This window comes from Eptatretus burgeri, chromosome 15, assembly GCF_056783735.1.
Source record: "Eptatretus burgeri isolate ZD-2024b chromosome 15, Ebu_testis_v1, whole genome shotgun sequence".
Classification (NCBI taxonomy): domain Eukaryota; kingdom Metazoa; phylum Chordata; class Myxini; order Myxiniformes; family Myxinidae; genus Eptatretus; species Eptatretus burgeri.
Genome location: NC_140975.1, coordinates 2,158,601 through 2,174,583, shown reverse-complemented (window position 1 = coordinate 2,174,583; position 15,983 = coordinate 2,158,601). Strand labels below are relative to the sequence as shown.

At 42.0% G+C, this 15,983-nt stretch overlaps 1 protein-coding gene and 2 pseudogenes across 7 annotated transcripts in view; 2 read left to right on the top strand and 1 right to left on the bottom strand.

Annotated features, from left to right (window-relative positions):
- Positions 1–1,421: 1,421 nt before the first annotated feature.
- On the top strand, positions 1,422–2,654 carry LOC147011310 (uncharacterized; annotated as a pseudogene).
- LOC147011309 (uncharacterized) lies at positions 2,308–5,061 on the top strand (annotated as a pseudogene).
- A 1,563-nt stretch (positions 5,062–6,624) lies between these two features.
- The window catches only part of LOC147011308 (sentrin-specific protease 6-like), a 136,084-nt gene continuing 126,725 nt past the window's right edge, over positions 6,625–15,983 (bottom strand). For 6 of the 7 annotated variants that reach the window (XM_085857591.1, XM_085857592.1, XM_085857594.1 and 3 more), the window contains 2 exons: positions 8,086–8,236; positions 6,625–7,875 (listed from right to left, as the gene is read on the bottom strand). In XM_085857591.1, the coding sequence (XP_085713717.1) occupies positions 7,618–7,875; positions 8,086–8,236 (409 nt within the window). In that variant the 3' untranslated portion in view covers positions 6,625–7,617. Of the gene's footprint in view, positions 7,887–8,085; positions 8,237–15,983 lie in introns of all 7 variants that reach the window. The other variant, XM_085857593.1, reaches the window with a different exon arrangement.

Below are 15,983 nucleotides of genomic sequence, written 5' to 3'. Positions count from 1 at the left end.
TTGCTGCAGGGTGCTCAAGGTAAACCAGAAACCCCCTTCTGGTTAAACTACCAAAATCAAGAATCAATTCTCACCTTCACCCTTTCATTCCTTCCTCTGGAATAAACTCCCTCTCTCTTCAATCCCACTCTTCCCTCCAGGTCTTCAAAACAGCTGTTCACCACCATCTCTTACCTTCCCCCATCCAAAATCACGATCTTTTCTACCCCTGATTATCTACCCCAAACACACCTCCTTCAAATTCCCTGCTTTCCTTCCTGACAGTCCCTGTCATGTCCATCTTGTTTACCCCGTGTTCCCCACCCCAATCCCTCTCCCTTCCACAGATCTCCTCATGTCTCTGTTCCCCACTGTGTTTTGTCCTTCCCTCTCCCACCCCTCTTGTTGTACCGTTCTGTGTTTTAGCTTTCATATGAGCCTCAAAATTGGATACAATAAATAAATAAATAATTCTCTCCCTCCCCGATAAACAGAACCCCACTACCTTTCCCACCTAATTACAAGGGGTAAAGGTGAAATGAAACATTTGTCATTGCCCTCGATGACTCAGGGATGAAATTTGGTATAAAGGTGCTTCCAAAAGGGCCCCAGAGGCATGCATTGAAACATTAGCATTTTTTGCACTTATACATGGGTCGAAGGTCAGAGTTCAGGTTTGTGGCTTGCCGAGGCCGTTTCACCTAACCCAGACAATAATTGGCAAAATGATGCGTTCTCACAACCTCCACACAATGAACACAGATATTGGTCTCAGGTCTTCCTTTCAATTATACATGGTTCAGGCCTGGTGTTGGCTTTACGGTTAAGGTGGTTGGCCCCGATTGCTACATTGAATTAACACCATGTCGGGTTGACTCAGCCTGCAATCCTTCCCAGGTTATCAAAATGAGTACCAGTGTGCTGGTAACAGGAGCACTGCATGAGCACTACATCCGCACTCCCAGAAAATGACACACTCAAGTAGGGGTTCATGTGGCCAGAGCAAAGTTCATGTGATCTTGTACGTAACAAACACCCAGAACACTTACAATAAAAATTCCATTTTAGTCAAGTGGCTTGGTGACATAATTGTTACAGACTGGATAAAAGCACCAAATTTTCTGTGCATAGCCTTTGGGTAATGGCTATGAAATTTTGAGTAGGAGCCCATCCAAAATATTAACCCTTTCATTGCTAAGTACACATTCAATATTTTGATATTGGTAGTACTCATTTCCATCTCTGATGCTACTTTTATTGTTCATTTGTATTTTATTACAACTAGGATGTTATTTCATGTTGTATAGGTCTTAATGAGTAATAAGAAGTCAATATTTAGAATAAGTACGAGAAGTAAATTATAGAACAGGGGTTCCACGTGGTTGTGAGAAATTGAAAGTGAAACTGTTTAATTTTTTTTTTTTTTTGCAGGCTATCAGAAAATGGAAGTACAGTGGAACCACTGCATTATTTGCCAGAAGATTACCGAAGAACCTCTTAGGTGCCCATTACAAAGCCCTGGTGCAAGCAGTGACATGGCAGTGAGACCTTATCAGACATTTCTCGACAATGTCAAGCAGTTCAGAGAGATTGGCATGCTACCAACAGAACTTTTCTTTGGACAGGAAGAAACTGCTGATGGTTTTGCTACTCATTCTGCTTCTTGGCACAAAAATACAATAATACAAAATTATCCAAAGCCAGAGAGAATAGGGAGGCTAACCCAGAACCTGATGAACAACGTCTGAGAAAGCGGCAAGCAGTTGATGTTCAATTAGTCTGTATCTTCTGTGAGAAAGGTTGTGAAGCTGGTGACTTACGTCAGGTATTAACTTTTGAAGCAAACAACAATATCAAACGAATGGCGACGGAACTTAAAGATAGTGTACTTGTCTCAAGAATAACCGGTGGTGATCTCATAGCCATTGAAGCAAAATATCACCTCAACTGCCTCGTCAATTTGAGAAATAGATATCGGTCTCAACTGCGAAAACAGAATAGAGAACCAGAGGATTTAAATGAGAAGGTCAACGAGAGTCGTGCATTTGTGGAAGTGACTAGTTACATAGAAAAGCAGTTAACCATGGAACCCTTCTATACAAGCTATCCGAACTTCATACTTTGTACCTAGAAAGAATGAAGGACTTCGGCATTGTTAAGACTGAATAAAACCAGACTAAAAGATCAGCTGCTGAAACATTTCACTGAAGCTCAAGAGCAACAAGACGGAAGAAACACCATACTTATCTTCCAAAATGGAATGGCGAATATGCTACGAGAAGCCCTGAAGAAGAGAGATTTCTCAGATGATGCTTTTGTTCAAGCAAAGGCAGCAAAAGTAATCCGAGATGACATTTTCAACCAACAGCCATTCCACTTTGAAGGAAGTTTCCATCCCAAGTGTCAAGAAGACTCGATACCTTCGAGTCTGAAATCATTCATTTCTCATGCGTTCAATGGTACTAACCTGAAGAATCAAGATAAGCAAGACTCACAAGCTTGTCTCACCATAGGACAAGTTATTGTGTAAAACACCAAGAAAAGGTCAGCACAGTCAGATGTTATGACAAGACAGCCTCAAACGAGAACGTCCACTTCCAATTCACATTGGTCTAAATATCCATACTCTTACAAGATGTAAGAAACTTATACAACTGTATCAGTATATCATATGATAGAGTTATAGAACTGGAAGACTGTATAGCTTCTTCAGTGAGCCAACAGTATAAAGTGGAAGGTGTCGTTGCTCCATCTTGTCTTCGAAAGGGATTGTTTACTGTTGGAGCTCTCGACAATATAGATAGATCATAATCTCTCGTCCACTACAGCATCAAGTTCTTTTCACGGTACAAGAATCAGTCTGTTCCAGTTCCTTCAAATGAGAACTTGGGTATTCCAAGGTCATCCCCTGGCTTTGTTGATGTGTCAAAGAAGCATTATCTTCCAGACGACTATGCTACAGTACCAGCCGTATCAATGTCGACATCCAATGTCCTGGTGCCCCCAAGTGATGTTACACCTTATCAAAGTCGTTTGAATGATGAATTTGTCCAGGAAACTTACTGGAAGAACCATGTATTAAACATTACCAAGGACAATTGTGATGAAAGAAGCGATGGTGTTGCATGGGCTGCCTACCATGCTTCCCAGAAGCAGAGTGATGATTGCTTACCTGCCTTATCTGCACTGTTACCTCTCTTATATGAAAAGTCATCAACTCCAGCAATGATAAAACATGGTATGGATATACAGAGGAAGGCAATCGACTATTTGAATCCAGGACAAATACCAGTTACAACGTTCGATCAGCCGCTGTATGCTTTGGCAAAGTTTGTTCAGTGGAAATGGTCGTTAACCCATGGAGAGAAGACATATGTTGTTATGCTTGGTGGATTACATACAGAGATGGTGTTGTGGAAAACCATGGGTGATCGATTAGAAGGCTCTTGATGGATATCATGTCTTGCTGAATCCAAAATAGCATCAGCTGGTACAGCAGACTCAATGCTGAAAGCTGCCCACCTTACTCAAACACGACACGCCCACCAAGTCACGCTCGCTACTCTTCATATCCTACAGCAAGAGGCTCTCTCCCTATCCAGACAATCTCATGACAATGACACCTATACTGCCTGGTTAAAACACATGGTTGAGAAGAGCCCAACTTTCATGTTTTGGGATCTTATAATTCTGTACGAAAGCCTCATTCTCGTATTTGTCCGTGCTCACAGAGAAAATAAATTTCCGTTATATGTTGAGATATTTGAACAGTTATTACCATTGTTCTTTGCTCTAGATCACACCAATTATGCTAGATGGCTGCCAATACATATCAAAGACATGAAGTCACTGCCAACTACCATTCGAGACGAATTTGAAAAGGAAGGAAACTGGGTCATTTCCAAGACATCCAACAAGTTCTCCTCAATACCCTTCGATCAGGCGCATGAGCAGGAAAATCGATATGTTAAGAGCTCAGGTGGTTGCATAGGACTAACAGAAAATCCAAGTGGTTTCCGAAGATGGATGTTGTCAGGACCCGAATTGTCAAGGCTTCAGAGGCTATTTGAAGATGAATATCTGAGGGACGATGATGAGGAAGACCCCAATAATTTCCTAGATCATGAACAGGGACCTGCCACACAGAGAACGTTTAAGAAACAAGTTTCAGCGCTCACAGAAACAATACAGAAAATGGGGAATCACTTCCTAGATGACTTTGAGGAGTTGGTGACACTTGACAGTAGGAACTGTGCAGAAAAATCAGTTGTCGATGGCCTGAAAAGACTAGAGGAAACAGGAAAGAGACAGTACGAGTAGTATGTCCAGGACGTCATAGTACACAGAAGTTCCAACGTCATGAACCCAATAAAGAAGAACAGCCTTCCTCTTTTCAAGAGACCACAACACAAGGTTACAACGACACAAAGAAAGAAGATTAAGGTTCTTCAAAACAATGTTGAGCTGTTTGGCCAATTATATATATATATATATATATATATATATATATCCATGCAAAGTCGTAGTAGTGACTTAGATGAAGTCTTCGCCCATAAAGTCCAATCATACCCACCATCTTTGTCAGACTTTGGAAAGCTTCACTTACCTAGTAACAAATCAGATCTACTAAAGTGTTTGGAGATTACAGACACAGCTGACAGGCCCCAGATCTATGACTGCAAGGTCTTGGACAGTGCTGCTATTGTCCACAGTCTGTCAACCAGCGGAATGATAACATTCGATGAATTTGCAGACAAAGTCTTCATTCCACACATTGAAAGACATCTCCAAGCATGTAGACGGCTTGACCTTGTTTAGGACAGCTACATTCCTGATAGTCTAAAGAATTCCACACGAGAGAAGCCGGGAAAGGGACTGCGTCGAAAGGTGTCTGGACATGTGAAGTTACCCGGGAACTGGAAAGATTTTCTGAGAGATGAGAACAAGGAGGAGCTCTTTCGGTTCTTGACTGGTAAAGTCTCTCAAGTTGCTTGCCCTCCTGGTAAAGTTATGTACATCACCAGTGGATCCTCAGTTGTGTCAATCACAACAGAAGTTGTGATGGGAGATTGTAATCAAGAAGAAGCCGATACCAGGATGATGGTTCATGTACTGCATGCACTGAATCATGGCTGTGTAACAGTGGCGGTTCGTACGGTGGACACAGATGTTGTAGTCATTCTTCTTAGCACACTGCACCATTTCCTAGCTACTCAACCTTCAGGCAAAATACGGGTAGAGTTTGGAATGGGCAAGAACTACAGAGAGTTCAATATAAACAACCTATCTGACAACCTTGGTATGGATAAATCTCGTGCTTTGCCTGTTTTCCATGCGTTAACAGGCTGTGATACTACGTCTGCCCTGAAATGAAAAGGGAAGTTGTCTGCATGGCAAGCTTGGCAAGCCTACAGTGATATCACTGATGTCCTCATCCGGTTAGCTGACAATCCCTTCCAGCTGATAGATGAAGAATCCGATGACTTTCGTAGTATAGAAGTTTGTTGTTATTCTCTATGATCGAACAAGTGTGTCCAGTAGTATCAACAAAATAAGAAAAGACCATTTCTGTAAGACAAAAATTTCAATGGAAAGGCTACCATCAACTCAGAATGCACTGCAACAACACGTAAAACGTGCCATTCACCAAACTGGCATCTGGACAACAAGCACCCTCACAAACCAACCACTACCTTCTCCAAGTGACTTTCGATGGATTAAAGAATCACAAGCTTGGGTTCCTCGATGGCTAACAGTTCCTGAAGTGTCAGTTGCCTGTCGGAAATTAATTCGATGTTCTTGTAAAACAGACTGTACTCGCTGTAAATGTGGACAGGCTAACCTTGACTGCTCTCCTTTGTGCAAATGCAATTGTCAGAAATCAACAAATTGATTTGCACATTTTTGGTATGTGAATTCTGTGACGATCTCACACTGATATTGTGTTAGTATATTTTGTTCCTAACCGCTTCTCTGCTCTCAGCTTTCAGGCTTATATATCTGGGGCTTGGTACAAGAAGGGCCGATGTGCATTTTTTTCCATTTTGGGGTTTATTCCCTAAAAGTACTTAGTTTGAGTTATATATATATATATATATATATATATATATATATATATATATATATATATATATATATATATATATATATATATATATATATATATATATATATATATATATATATATATATATATATATATATATATATATATATATATATATATATATATATATATATAGATCAGGTACATATTCTGACATATCGAATGAAGAAAAACTTCGCAGCTTTTCACAAGAAATAGTTTGACTGTTAAACTTGGAGTAGATTTTGATAGACAGTAAATTGTGATGTATTACGCAATACCTGTGAATATTTCATCTGGGCTCCTCGCCGAATTTTGAATGGTTTGATATATCAAACATCCATACCAAGTTTGGTGCTTGTATCCGCTTTGTAACGATTGACTCAAAATATGCCGATAAGCCACCAGACTATTTGGCCGAATCAACTTTGCAGCGTTCTGGCCAGGTCACAAGAGAAGTGCAAAACGATACTCACCACACAGACAAAAAGAGGATGAATGTAAGGTAATTATCAAAGTCCAACAAGTAACAAGAACACGAAGAACATGAACGATAAAAATACTGAGGATACAAAGTTTTATTTTTAAGATGCTTTTTCAAACATAACATTAGGGCTGCAGCCTCAGAATGGAGGTATATCTAAGAGTCAATGCTTGGGGAACAAAATAACGATGATTCTTCCTCTGAACGACACACTCATAAACAGAAGATTAAATAAAAGTAAACGATAAACGAAAACAGGGAAAGCAAAGGGGCCCTTTGTCACTGTACAAAAGAAGGAATTATAAAGTAACTCGACTGATAATCTTCAAATCACTTCCTGGAACACACCGAGTTTTTGTCCAGAGTGAATGCAAGCAGCACTTTAAAATGACCAATATATTACAATTCCGGTTGGAGCAGATGTCCGTCTCAGGCAAGTGGGGAAAAGGTTGAGATTAATTGAAAACATAAAATTCTACAAAGGTGCAGAGGTGTCGAGATTTCGGAGTCAGAAGGCAAAAAAGAATCGTTTTGGCCATACAGAACTTAAGTGGAAGAAAGTGTTTATTTTTCTCGAGGAGGAATGGCCATGCTCAACACAGTGAGGGTGTCGATTGGTTTAACAAAAAACACAAAACACACAAACGAGCTCCGGTTGGGCACCGTTTCCAAATTGTCTCGCATGCTGGACGAGCAAACACCGCACAGGCCACATCCCATGACCTCCCGTATACCCACGGTTTCAGTTTGCTACCTTTACGTGACACCGTAAGAACCCGTTTCTAACACCATCTTCGACGAGTCTCACCCGTAGTGAGCTGCATGGCTAACAAGGATGTCAGGTACTGATATATACCTGGAGAAAAGCTGAAGGAGTGGGAAGTTCATCAAGTGGATATGTGGTGTGGAAAACAAGTGCAAGTCGACAGGAAGACAGTCAGTCTCAGACACATTTGTGTGCTTGACCTGCTGGAGACCGATGGAAACTGTGCGATGTCAGTCAGACACCTGACGTACATGCAAGCGCAGCGGCTCTCAGATCTATGACATACAAAAGATTTCAATTCTGTTAGTCTTCCGGCACGTCGCATTCCTCGTCAATCGAGCCGACCACTGACTTCCCTGGCTGAGGGGAGGTCCTGCTAGGCGAACGAGTCCCGGCCTGACAGTTTCCTTCCTCGACCTGCTCCGATTCTGCGCCTTTAAGATTTTGCTCCTTGCTGAGTCGCAGGATGAGTGTCTGGATCTCCTCACGCTTACGTTTCACACGTTCTTGAGGAAACCATGCTTCAAGGACCAATGGCGGCTCAAATGAGGGTATTGGGCTCTGCAAAAAAGGTGGAAGCAAGGGAGAAAAAAATGAGTAACAAGCAAATTATGTGACATAAAACACTTAAAAAAAAACCCCCAAAAAACCCACAAACGGTCACATTGATGAAACAAGAGTCGGGTAGAGTCCAAATAGGCCTCACCAGTACCTGGACACAAGGTGTGCCATGTTAGTAATGGAATACAGGAGATCCATACGACGCCGTACCTCAAAAAAGCTCTCAACAAACTGCAACAAGTAAATTCCACAATCGCTGTAGTTGTCTTGTTGTGGAACCTTTGGTGTGCACCCCCTGATTGTGTCCTTGTTGAAGATCCTACGACTTCCTTTCCGAACAAACCATTCCTCTTCCAGGTAGCTACGTAGGATACAAAAGGGCAGGTAAAGGTCACATTTGTATAGAATTGAGAGCAAGATGAATGGTGATCATTTCAAATTGTGAAAATGGGGAGCACAAAGCACATTTACTCTCGTTATTTAATTCCATCTCAATGTTATATCCTGGGAGTGTGTTTATTAGGGTACCCAGTCAAATGGACTGGGTAACCTATTGTTTTTCTTCTGTTTATTTCTTTATTAGGGTACCCAGTCAAATGGACTGGGTTACCTATTGTTTTTCTTCTGTTTATTAGGGTACCCAGTCAAATGGACTGGGTAACCTATTGTTTTTCTTCTGTTTATTAGGGTACCCAGTCAAATAGACTGGGTAACCTATTGTTTTTCTTCTGTTTATTAGGGTACCCAGTCAAATGGACTGGGTATCCTATTGTTTTTCTTCTGTTTATTTCTTTATCAGGGTACCCAGTCAAATGGACTGGGTAACCTATTGTTTTTCTTCTGTTTATTAGGGTACCCAGTCAAATGGACTGGGTAACCTATTGTTTTTCTTCTGTTTATTTCTTTATCAGGGTACCCAGTCAAATGGACTGGGTAACCTATTGTTTTTCTTCTGTTTATTTCTTTATCAGGGTACCCAGTCAAATGGACTGGGTAACCTATTGTTTTTCTTCTGTTTATTAGGGTACCCAGTCAAATGGACTGGGTAACCTATTGTTTTTCTTCTGTTTATTTATTATTAGGGTACCCAGTCAAATAGACTGGGTAACCTATTGTTTTTCTTCTGTTTATTTATTATTAGGGTACCCAGTCAAATGGACTGGGTAACCTATTGTTTTTCTTATTAGGGTACCCAGTCAAATAGACTGGGTAACCTATTGTTTTTCTTCTGTTTATTTATTTTTCTTTTTCCGCCGACAATTTGTGGGCTTTTTCGCTTTAAAAATCATTTTCTCTGGAATTTTCACCTTAGTGGGTATCTTTTTTGATAGCATAATTAACTAATAATTATGACGTCATAGGTCACATGGTACGGGCACCATCTTGAACCAGAGAGTTGGTGTCAAAGCCACCCAATGCTCGCCTGTTTATACATTTAGCGTTTTTAAAAGACTAGTCGAATAATATTTTTTACTATAAGGATGCAAAAATATTATTAATACAATGCTGAAAATGGAAAGTGATATCTAGAGAGCAGATCATGTTACAGTGGCAGCATTATTAATGAATAAGTCAAACTACCACGCAGTATCATTTTTTTATTTGTAATTATGATGGCATCACAATTATAACAGTGCATGTGCAATGGTATTAAATCAACATTATGCAATTATACATTATTATTTGTAATTATGATGGCATCACAATTATAACAGTGCATGTGCAATGGTATTTATCAACATTATGCAATAATAGATTACCTACTTGCCTTGCATGAGAAATGCATCTAAAAGAAAAAGTAATATGTAGTGTTTTGACTTCACAAATATTGAGTCTCTGAAAAAGGTGCACCAACAAAATTTATTTCATTTGGACTTCATTGCATCCCTAGTACACATATTAAATGAATGGTAAGCGTCTAGTATAAACAGGCGAGCATTGGGTGGCTTTGACACCATCTTAGGTTGAATTTTTTTTTTTTAAATCATTTGTTAATTTCAACTTCACTACACCAATATTATACCCCAAAGGAACCTCCATGCCAAATATCAGCATCCTAGTGCACATATTAAATGAATGGCAAGCTTCTAAATAACTTGCACCAAAAACTTTAACGTTGATGTGCTACAAAAAAGTTAAGTGCAAAACAAGTCAAAAATTTAAAACATTTGAAATTATTTTTTAATTTCAACTTCACCACATCAATAATATACCCCAAAGGAACCTCCATGCCAAATATCAGCATCCTAGTGCACATATTAAATGAATGGCAAGCTTCTAAATAACTTGCACCAAAAACTTTAACATTTTCATGCTCACGCTCACGCCGGGGGTATCGCTATAGCTCTCTGTTCTTTGAATAGGTGAGCTAAAAAAAACCGATAAACTTTGGACCTCTGTATCTCTGAAACGGTGCAATGCAAATATTTTTTCGCTTGATACATTTTACTAAGCTCCCTATGGGGAACACGGGTGATTTTTCGTGAGGTCATCGGTCAAGAGGTGTGCCGGTCAAAATTCGTCAAGTAGAACGCTGCATGGGAAAAATCTTAAATTTGAGCGTCATTTACACAATTCACCGTAGAAAAAATTTATGACGTCAGAGGTGACTTAGTTCGGCAGCCATCTTGTTTTGAATTTAAAAAAAAAAAAAACATCTTCTTCTCCAGAACGACTGAACAGATCGAGGCAAAACGTTACACCCACATTCCCCATGACATCATTTACAAGTTTGTTAATTTCTTATTGATAGGTCACATGGTTTGGGGGACATCTTGAATTTACCCTAAAACCTTCAAACATCTTCTCCAGAACGGCTGGTCAGATCAAGGGGAAACTTCACATACGTATTACAAACGCGTAGTGAATACAAGTTTGTTAATGAATAATTCATGGGTCACATGGTTTGGCAGCCATGTTGGATTCAAGAATAATATTAAATAATGTTTTCTCTGGAACCACTTATCCTATCAAAGTGAAACTTGGCAACTATCATACACCACCACGTCTGCATATATGGTAAAAATTATGTCACAAGTCACATGGTTTGGCCTCCATCTTGGATAGAATAACACACCTTGTCCAATCAACACGAAACTAAAGCATAATCCACTTCCCCATGAGGGAGAATTTAAATTTACAGTGGGACCCGCTTAATAGAATCACTTTGGGCCGGACAAATTTGATTCTAATAAGCGGGTGATTCTAATATCCGAGTTCACCAGAGTTGTGGAGTATCAAGCGGATCAAATGTCGAGTACACATACGGAGACAAATACTCAGCATTTAGTTTGATTTATATGACACACTTGCTCAAAACAATGTAACTTACTACTGAAAATAAAACAATTACACGTACAGTACACATATGTACTTTTCAAAGCAAAACAACATAGGTTTGTCGATGAGCCTACTCTAATGAAAAAATTGTCGATTGTTGCCTGCTTTAACGAGTCTGTAGCAATGGCGGTGACCTCCTTGTCAAGTTTGCGCAGGAAGGCCATGTCACTGAACCCATGTGATAGCAAACCAAGCCTGATCGTCTTAGCTGCAGACATCATTTCCTTGATGGTCGGGACAGAGATCTCCTCTTCCTCCTCTTCCTCCACTTTAGTGTCGGCATCATAGTCTGAGTCAGTAGCAATTCCCATTTCGCGTTGGACTGCCGAAACGATGGCTTCGTCTGTGACATCATCGTCTGTGGTTTGGAGAGTGGTGTCCATGTTGACGAAGTCCTGCCATTGGTCGGGATCCATTTGAAGAGGGTTGGCTAACTCGTCGTCGTCATTGCTCTCGACACTTTCGCCTTCACTTGCCGCTCCGATGAAAATTCCTCCTTTGCGCCAGCAGTTCACTATGCCGGGAGTCTTCACATCATTCCATGCTGCATCCGTAAACAGCATAGCGTCGAGGATCGTTATCTTTTTCACCAAGTCACTCGCTGTCATTGCTCCATCCTCGTTGTCAATCTCAGTGAGCACTTTTCGTAGCATGGCACGGCGGTAATGAGCTTTGACTGAACGGATAATTCCCTGATCTAACGGTTGAAGAACAGAGGTTGTGTTCGGCGGGAGAAATGCCACAGTAATGTTCGACAGTTGAAGTGATTGGGGATGTGCCGGACAGTTGTCGATGAGAAGCAACGCTTTCTGGTCATGACGCCGAAGCTCGCGATTCCACTCATCGAGCCATTCAGTGAAGAGGAAACCTGTCATCCATGCGGAGGAATTGGCTCTGTAGCGAACTGGAATTGTTTTGAGGCCTTTGAAACACCGTGGATTCTTGCTTTTACCAATACCGAAAGGAGGACGCTTAGCACCAGTCATCGAGCAGCAAAAAAGCACCGTGATTCTTTCCTTTGGCTTTTTCCCACCGCAGTGCTGATCTCCCTTGAAGAGGAACGTTCCATCTGGTAAGGCCCGAAAATACAACCCGGTTTCGTCAGCATTCCAGATCTCATCAGCCGTGAAGCCTTCTACGAGATCCGGAAACACGTGGTCCAGCCATTGTTGTTTCCCTCCTACGTCAGCCGCAGCTGCCTCTCCGTGAAGTTTCTTGTGGACGATTCCATGTCTTTTCTTGAACCGGTCAATCCAGCCGTTTGTCGCACTGAACTTCTTGTTGTTGAACTTTTCCGCGAACTGAGCCGCTTTCTCCCGCATCAGAGGTCCAGAAAGCGGTGCTTCCTTTTCTCTAGAAGTTTGAATCCACTTGACCATTGCTGATTCGACATCGGGTGCGTTGCCGCTTTGCTTGCGTTTCTGAGAAGAAGACTAATCCACTTGACCTTTCAGAATGGCCTCTCGATCTTTCAGAATCTTGCATAGGATCGGCTGGTTAATTTCCAACTTGTCTGCAGCTTCTCGTTGGCTCATTCTGGGCAAAGCGTCATAGTCCCTCAGGATTTGTGCTTTATCAATGTTTGAACGATCCGTCCGCTTTCGTTTTCTGTCTATCGTGGAAATGACGACACGCCTAGTGCTTAGACTGCAGCTGTCAGCCGTCTGCCTATCTGTACAATGACTACCGAAATCACTGTAGTGGCATAGCGTTATTTTTAGCGTGACGTCAGCCGCCTGGTGGCAAAAGTTGGAACTGTGTGGCCAGTAGGCGCTGAACTGTTGAAGTGGATGGCCAGCAGCTGATTCTATTAAGCGGGTTTTTGATTCTAATAAACGAGAAAAATTGTGTACATTTAGATACAATGGAATCGGTCTCAACGATTTTGATTCTATAATACGGGTGATTCTATTAACCGTGATTCTATTAAGCGGGTCCCACTCTATGTTGTAATAGGTCACATGGTACGGCAGCCATATTGGATTGAAAATTAATAACTTTAAAAGTCTTCTTCTCTGAAACGGCTGAACAGATTGAGGCGAAACTCCACATGTATGACCGCCTCTCCATGATGAACAAAAAGACCCCCCCCCCTTTTTGATGTACGACATCGTTTGGCAGCCATATTGGATTGAAGGGAAATATTAATTAATGTTTACTCTGGAACTACTGCATCAATAAATGTGTAACTTCAGTTTCATGATGGAACAGTCATGTGGAATGAAGGGTTTAAATTTCAACTCGATTGGCCCCATGGTTTGGCAGCCATGTTCGATTGAAGGGGAAATATTAAATAATATTTACTCTGTAACCGCTGTGTCAATATATGTGAAACTTCAAAATTATTATCTAGCCGACATGTGAAACGTTGGTTTAAAATTTCAACCAGATTGGCCACACAGTTTGGCAGCCAGAATTATTTAATTCTGAGAACTTTTAGATTTGTTTTTTCCAGAAGGCTCACTTGGCTGCACCTGCATGCGTTTGAGGGGACAGGAATAGCAATTCAATTGATACCGACAAAGCCTCCAGGAAAAAGGGCAAACTGCATTCGGAATAAATAGATTGAACACTTTGTGCTACCCGGTTCGTAACTCATCAGTACCGCTGTGTCGAAGCAAAGCTGTATTTATATCACTATTAAATAATGTTTTCTCTGCAACCACGTATTCTATTGAAGGGAAACTTTGCAACTATCATACAAGTCTCATGTTGTATCAAAGGCGGAAGTCTGGGTACCCGGTCATCACTGCCAGCAGTTATAAAGTGGCAGTTCTCGTTAATATTAAACCTGTTCAAACACCGTTATTGTAATACAGTATAATCAGAGATTCTATGTTTTGGAAAATCTACGATCACAAAAATGGACAAAACCAGTTAGTTTTCTTTTGAAGCGGTAAAGCCGCTTCAATATTTGGGTACGTCCTTCCTTTCATCGGTCCATCCATCCATCAGTCAAAAATGAAGAACAACCTTTCAAACCCACCATGTTCAATTCTAAAGGGTTCTAAATAGACGAAAAGGCATGGCCGATTACTTTGCTCTTTCGTGATGCACGTCGATGGGTGACGGTGCATGTCATTGGACCTTGCTAATCCACAGTTGATTTTTTTCATCAGTTTTCATGAAAAAAAAAAAAAAAAACGAAGTAAGCAGTACGTTTTTGTTGCCGGGTCCACCATTGAAAGAGGCTGGGAAATGGTACGTCATCGCTCTGACATTAATGAATCAACATCACCACTATAAGATTGAGCGGTACGTCCTGTTAAATCAACCAATGAGGAGCGTCATTACTCCCAGAATTCGGCCGTGCAGGAACAGCAACGGCGGCCTCCACAACATCAGCCACAGACATTGTCGGTCGAGAAAACGGTGCATAATGCACCTTTTCTAGTGCAGTTTCAAAGTGTTTCCTATTTTCCAGAAAGAGCTGGAAACTAATAGATCATTCAGGTCAGGTCAGGTATGGGAGCATGTGCCAGAACAGTACGTCGCTGCGTCCACTTTCCGCCGGTACTCCAGGGGCCTCCCTCTGGCCATCCCCCAGGCAGATGCCAGGCCCATCCCCATCTCCTTGAGATGATGGTCAACCTGTTGCAACCATGAGGCACGTGGTCGACCCACTGGCCTCCTCCACTCATGAGACTCCCTCGCTGAGAGAATCTGGTGAGCAGGATCAGAGTCAGGAAAACGAGCCACATGTCCATACAGCCGCAACTGACGCTCACGGACTATGCAGGTAACAAATCTCATCCGAGTCTCTCTCAGCAACCGCTCGTTGGACACAAAATCCGACCAGCGATAGCCAAGGATTCTCCGAAGAGACCTGGTACCAAAGGAATTAAGTCTCCGTCTCAGATCCTTGGTCAGAGTCCAAGTCTCGCACCCATAGAGCAAGACTGGAAGTACCAAGGACCTGAAGACTCGGACTTTCGTCCTCCCGCACAGGTACCGGCAGCGCCACACCCCATGATCCAGTGAATCCATGACTCCCCAGGCCCGACCCAGACGTCTATTGACCTCTGACTCGCAGCCAGCAGAGACATGAATATCACTGCCAAGGTAAGTGAATCTCTCCACGACCTCAACATCCTCACCACAAACAGACACAGACAGGACAGCAGCATCCAAGATGTCACCGAAAGCCTGGATCTTAGTTTTGACCCAAGAAACCCGTAATCCCAACGGCTCCGACTCCTCATTCAGCACCTCGAGGGCCCCCAAGAGGATGTCTGAAGTCTCCGCAAAGATGACTGCATCATCTGCAAAGTCAAGGTCCGAGATCTTGACATTCCCAAATGACGCACCGCAACTTGATCTCTCCGACATCCTCCCTAGAATCCAGTCCATACAAGTGCTGAAAAGTGTGGGGGCAAGTACACATCCCTGACGAACTCCAGTAACAACTGGAAATAAGTCAGAGATGGTACCACCACACTTCACAGCACTCTCAGTACCAGAGTAGAGTTCAGATCGATCAGTTTTGGTGGCACCCCACGAAGACCAAGAATCCTCCAGAGGACATCCCGATTCACTGAATCGAACGCTTTACAGAGATCAACATAGGCTGCAAGCAGCCCATGCCGAAACTCTCGTCTGCGTTCGGTGAGGACACGAAGTGCAAGGATACGGTCAATCGTTGACCTCTTTGGTGTAAAGCCTGACTGCTCTGGACGCTGGTGCTCAAGCAGATGGTGGCGAACCCTATCGAGAATTATCCGAGCAAAGACCTTGCCCGGCACTGAGAGCAGCGTCACCCCTCGGTAGTT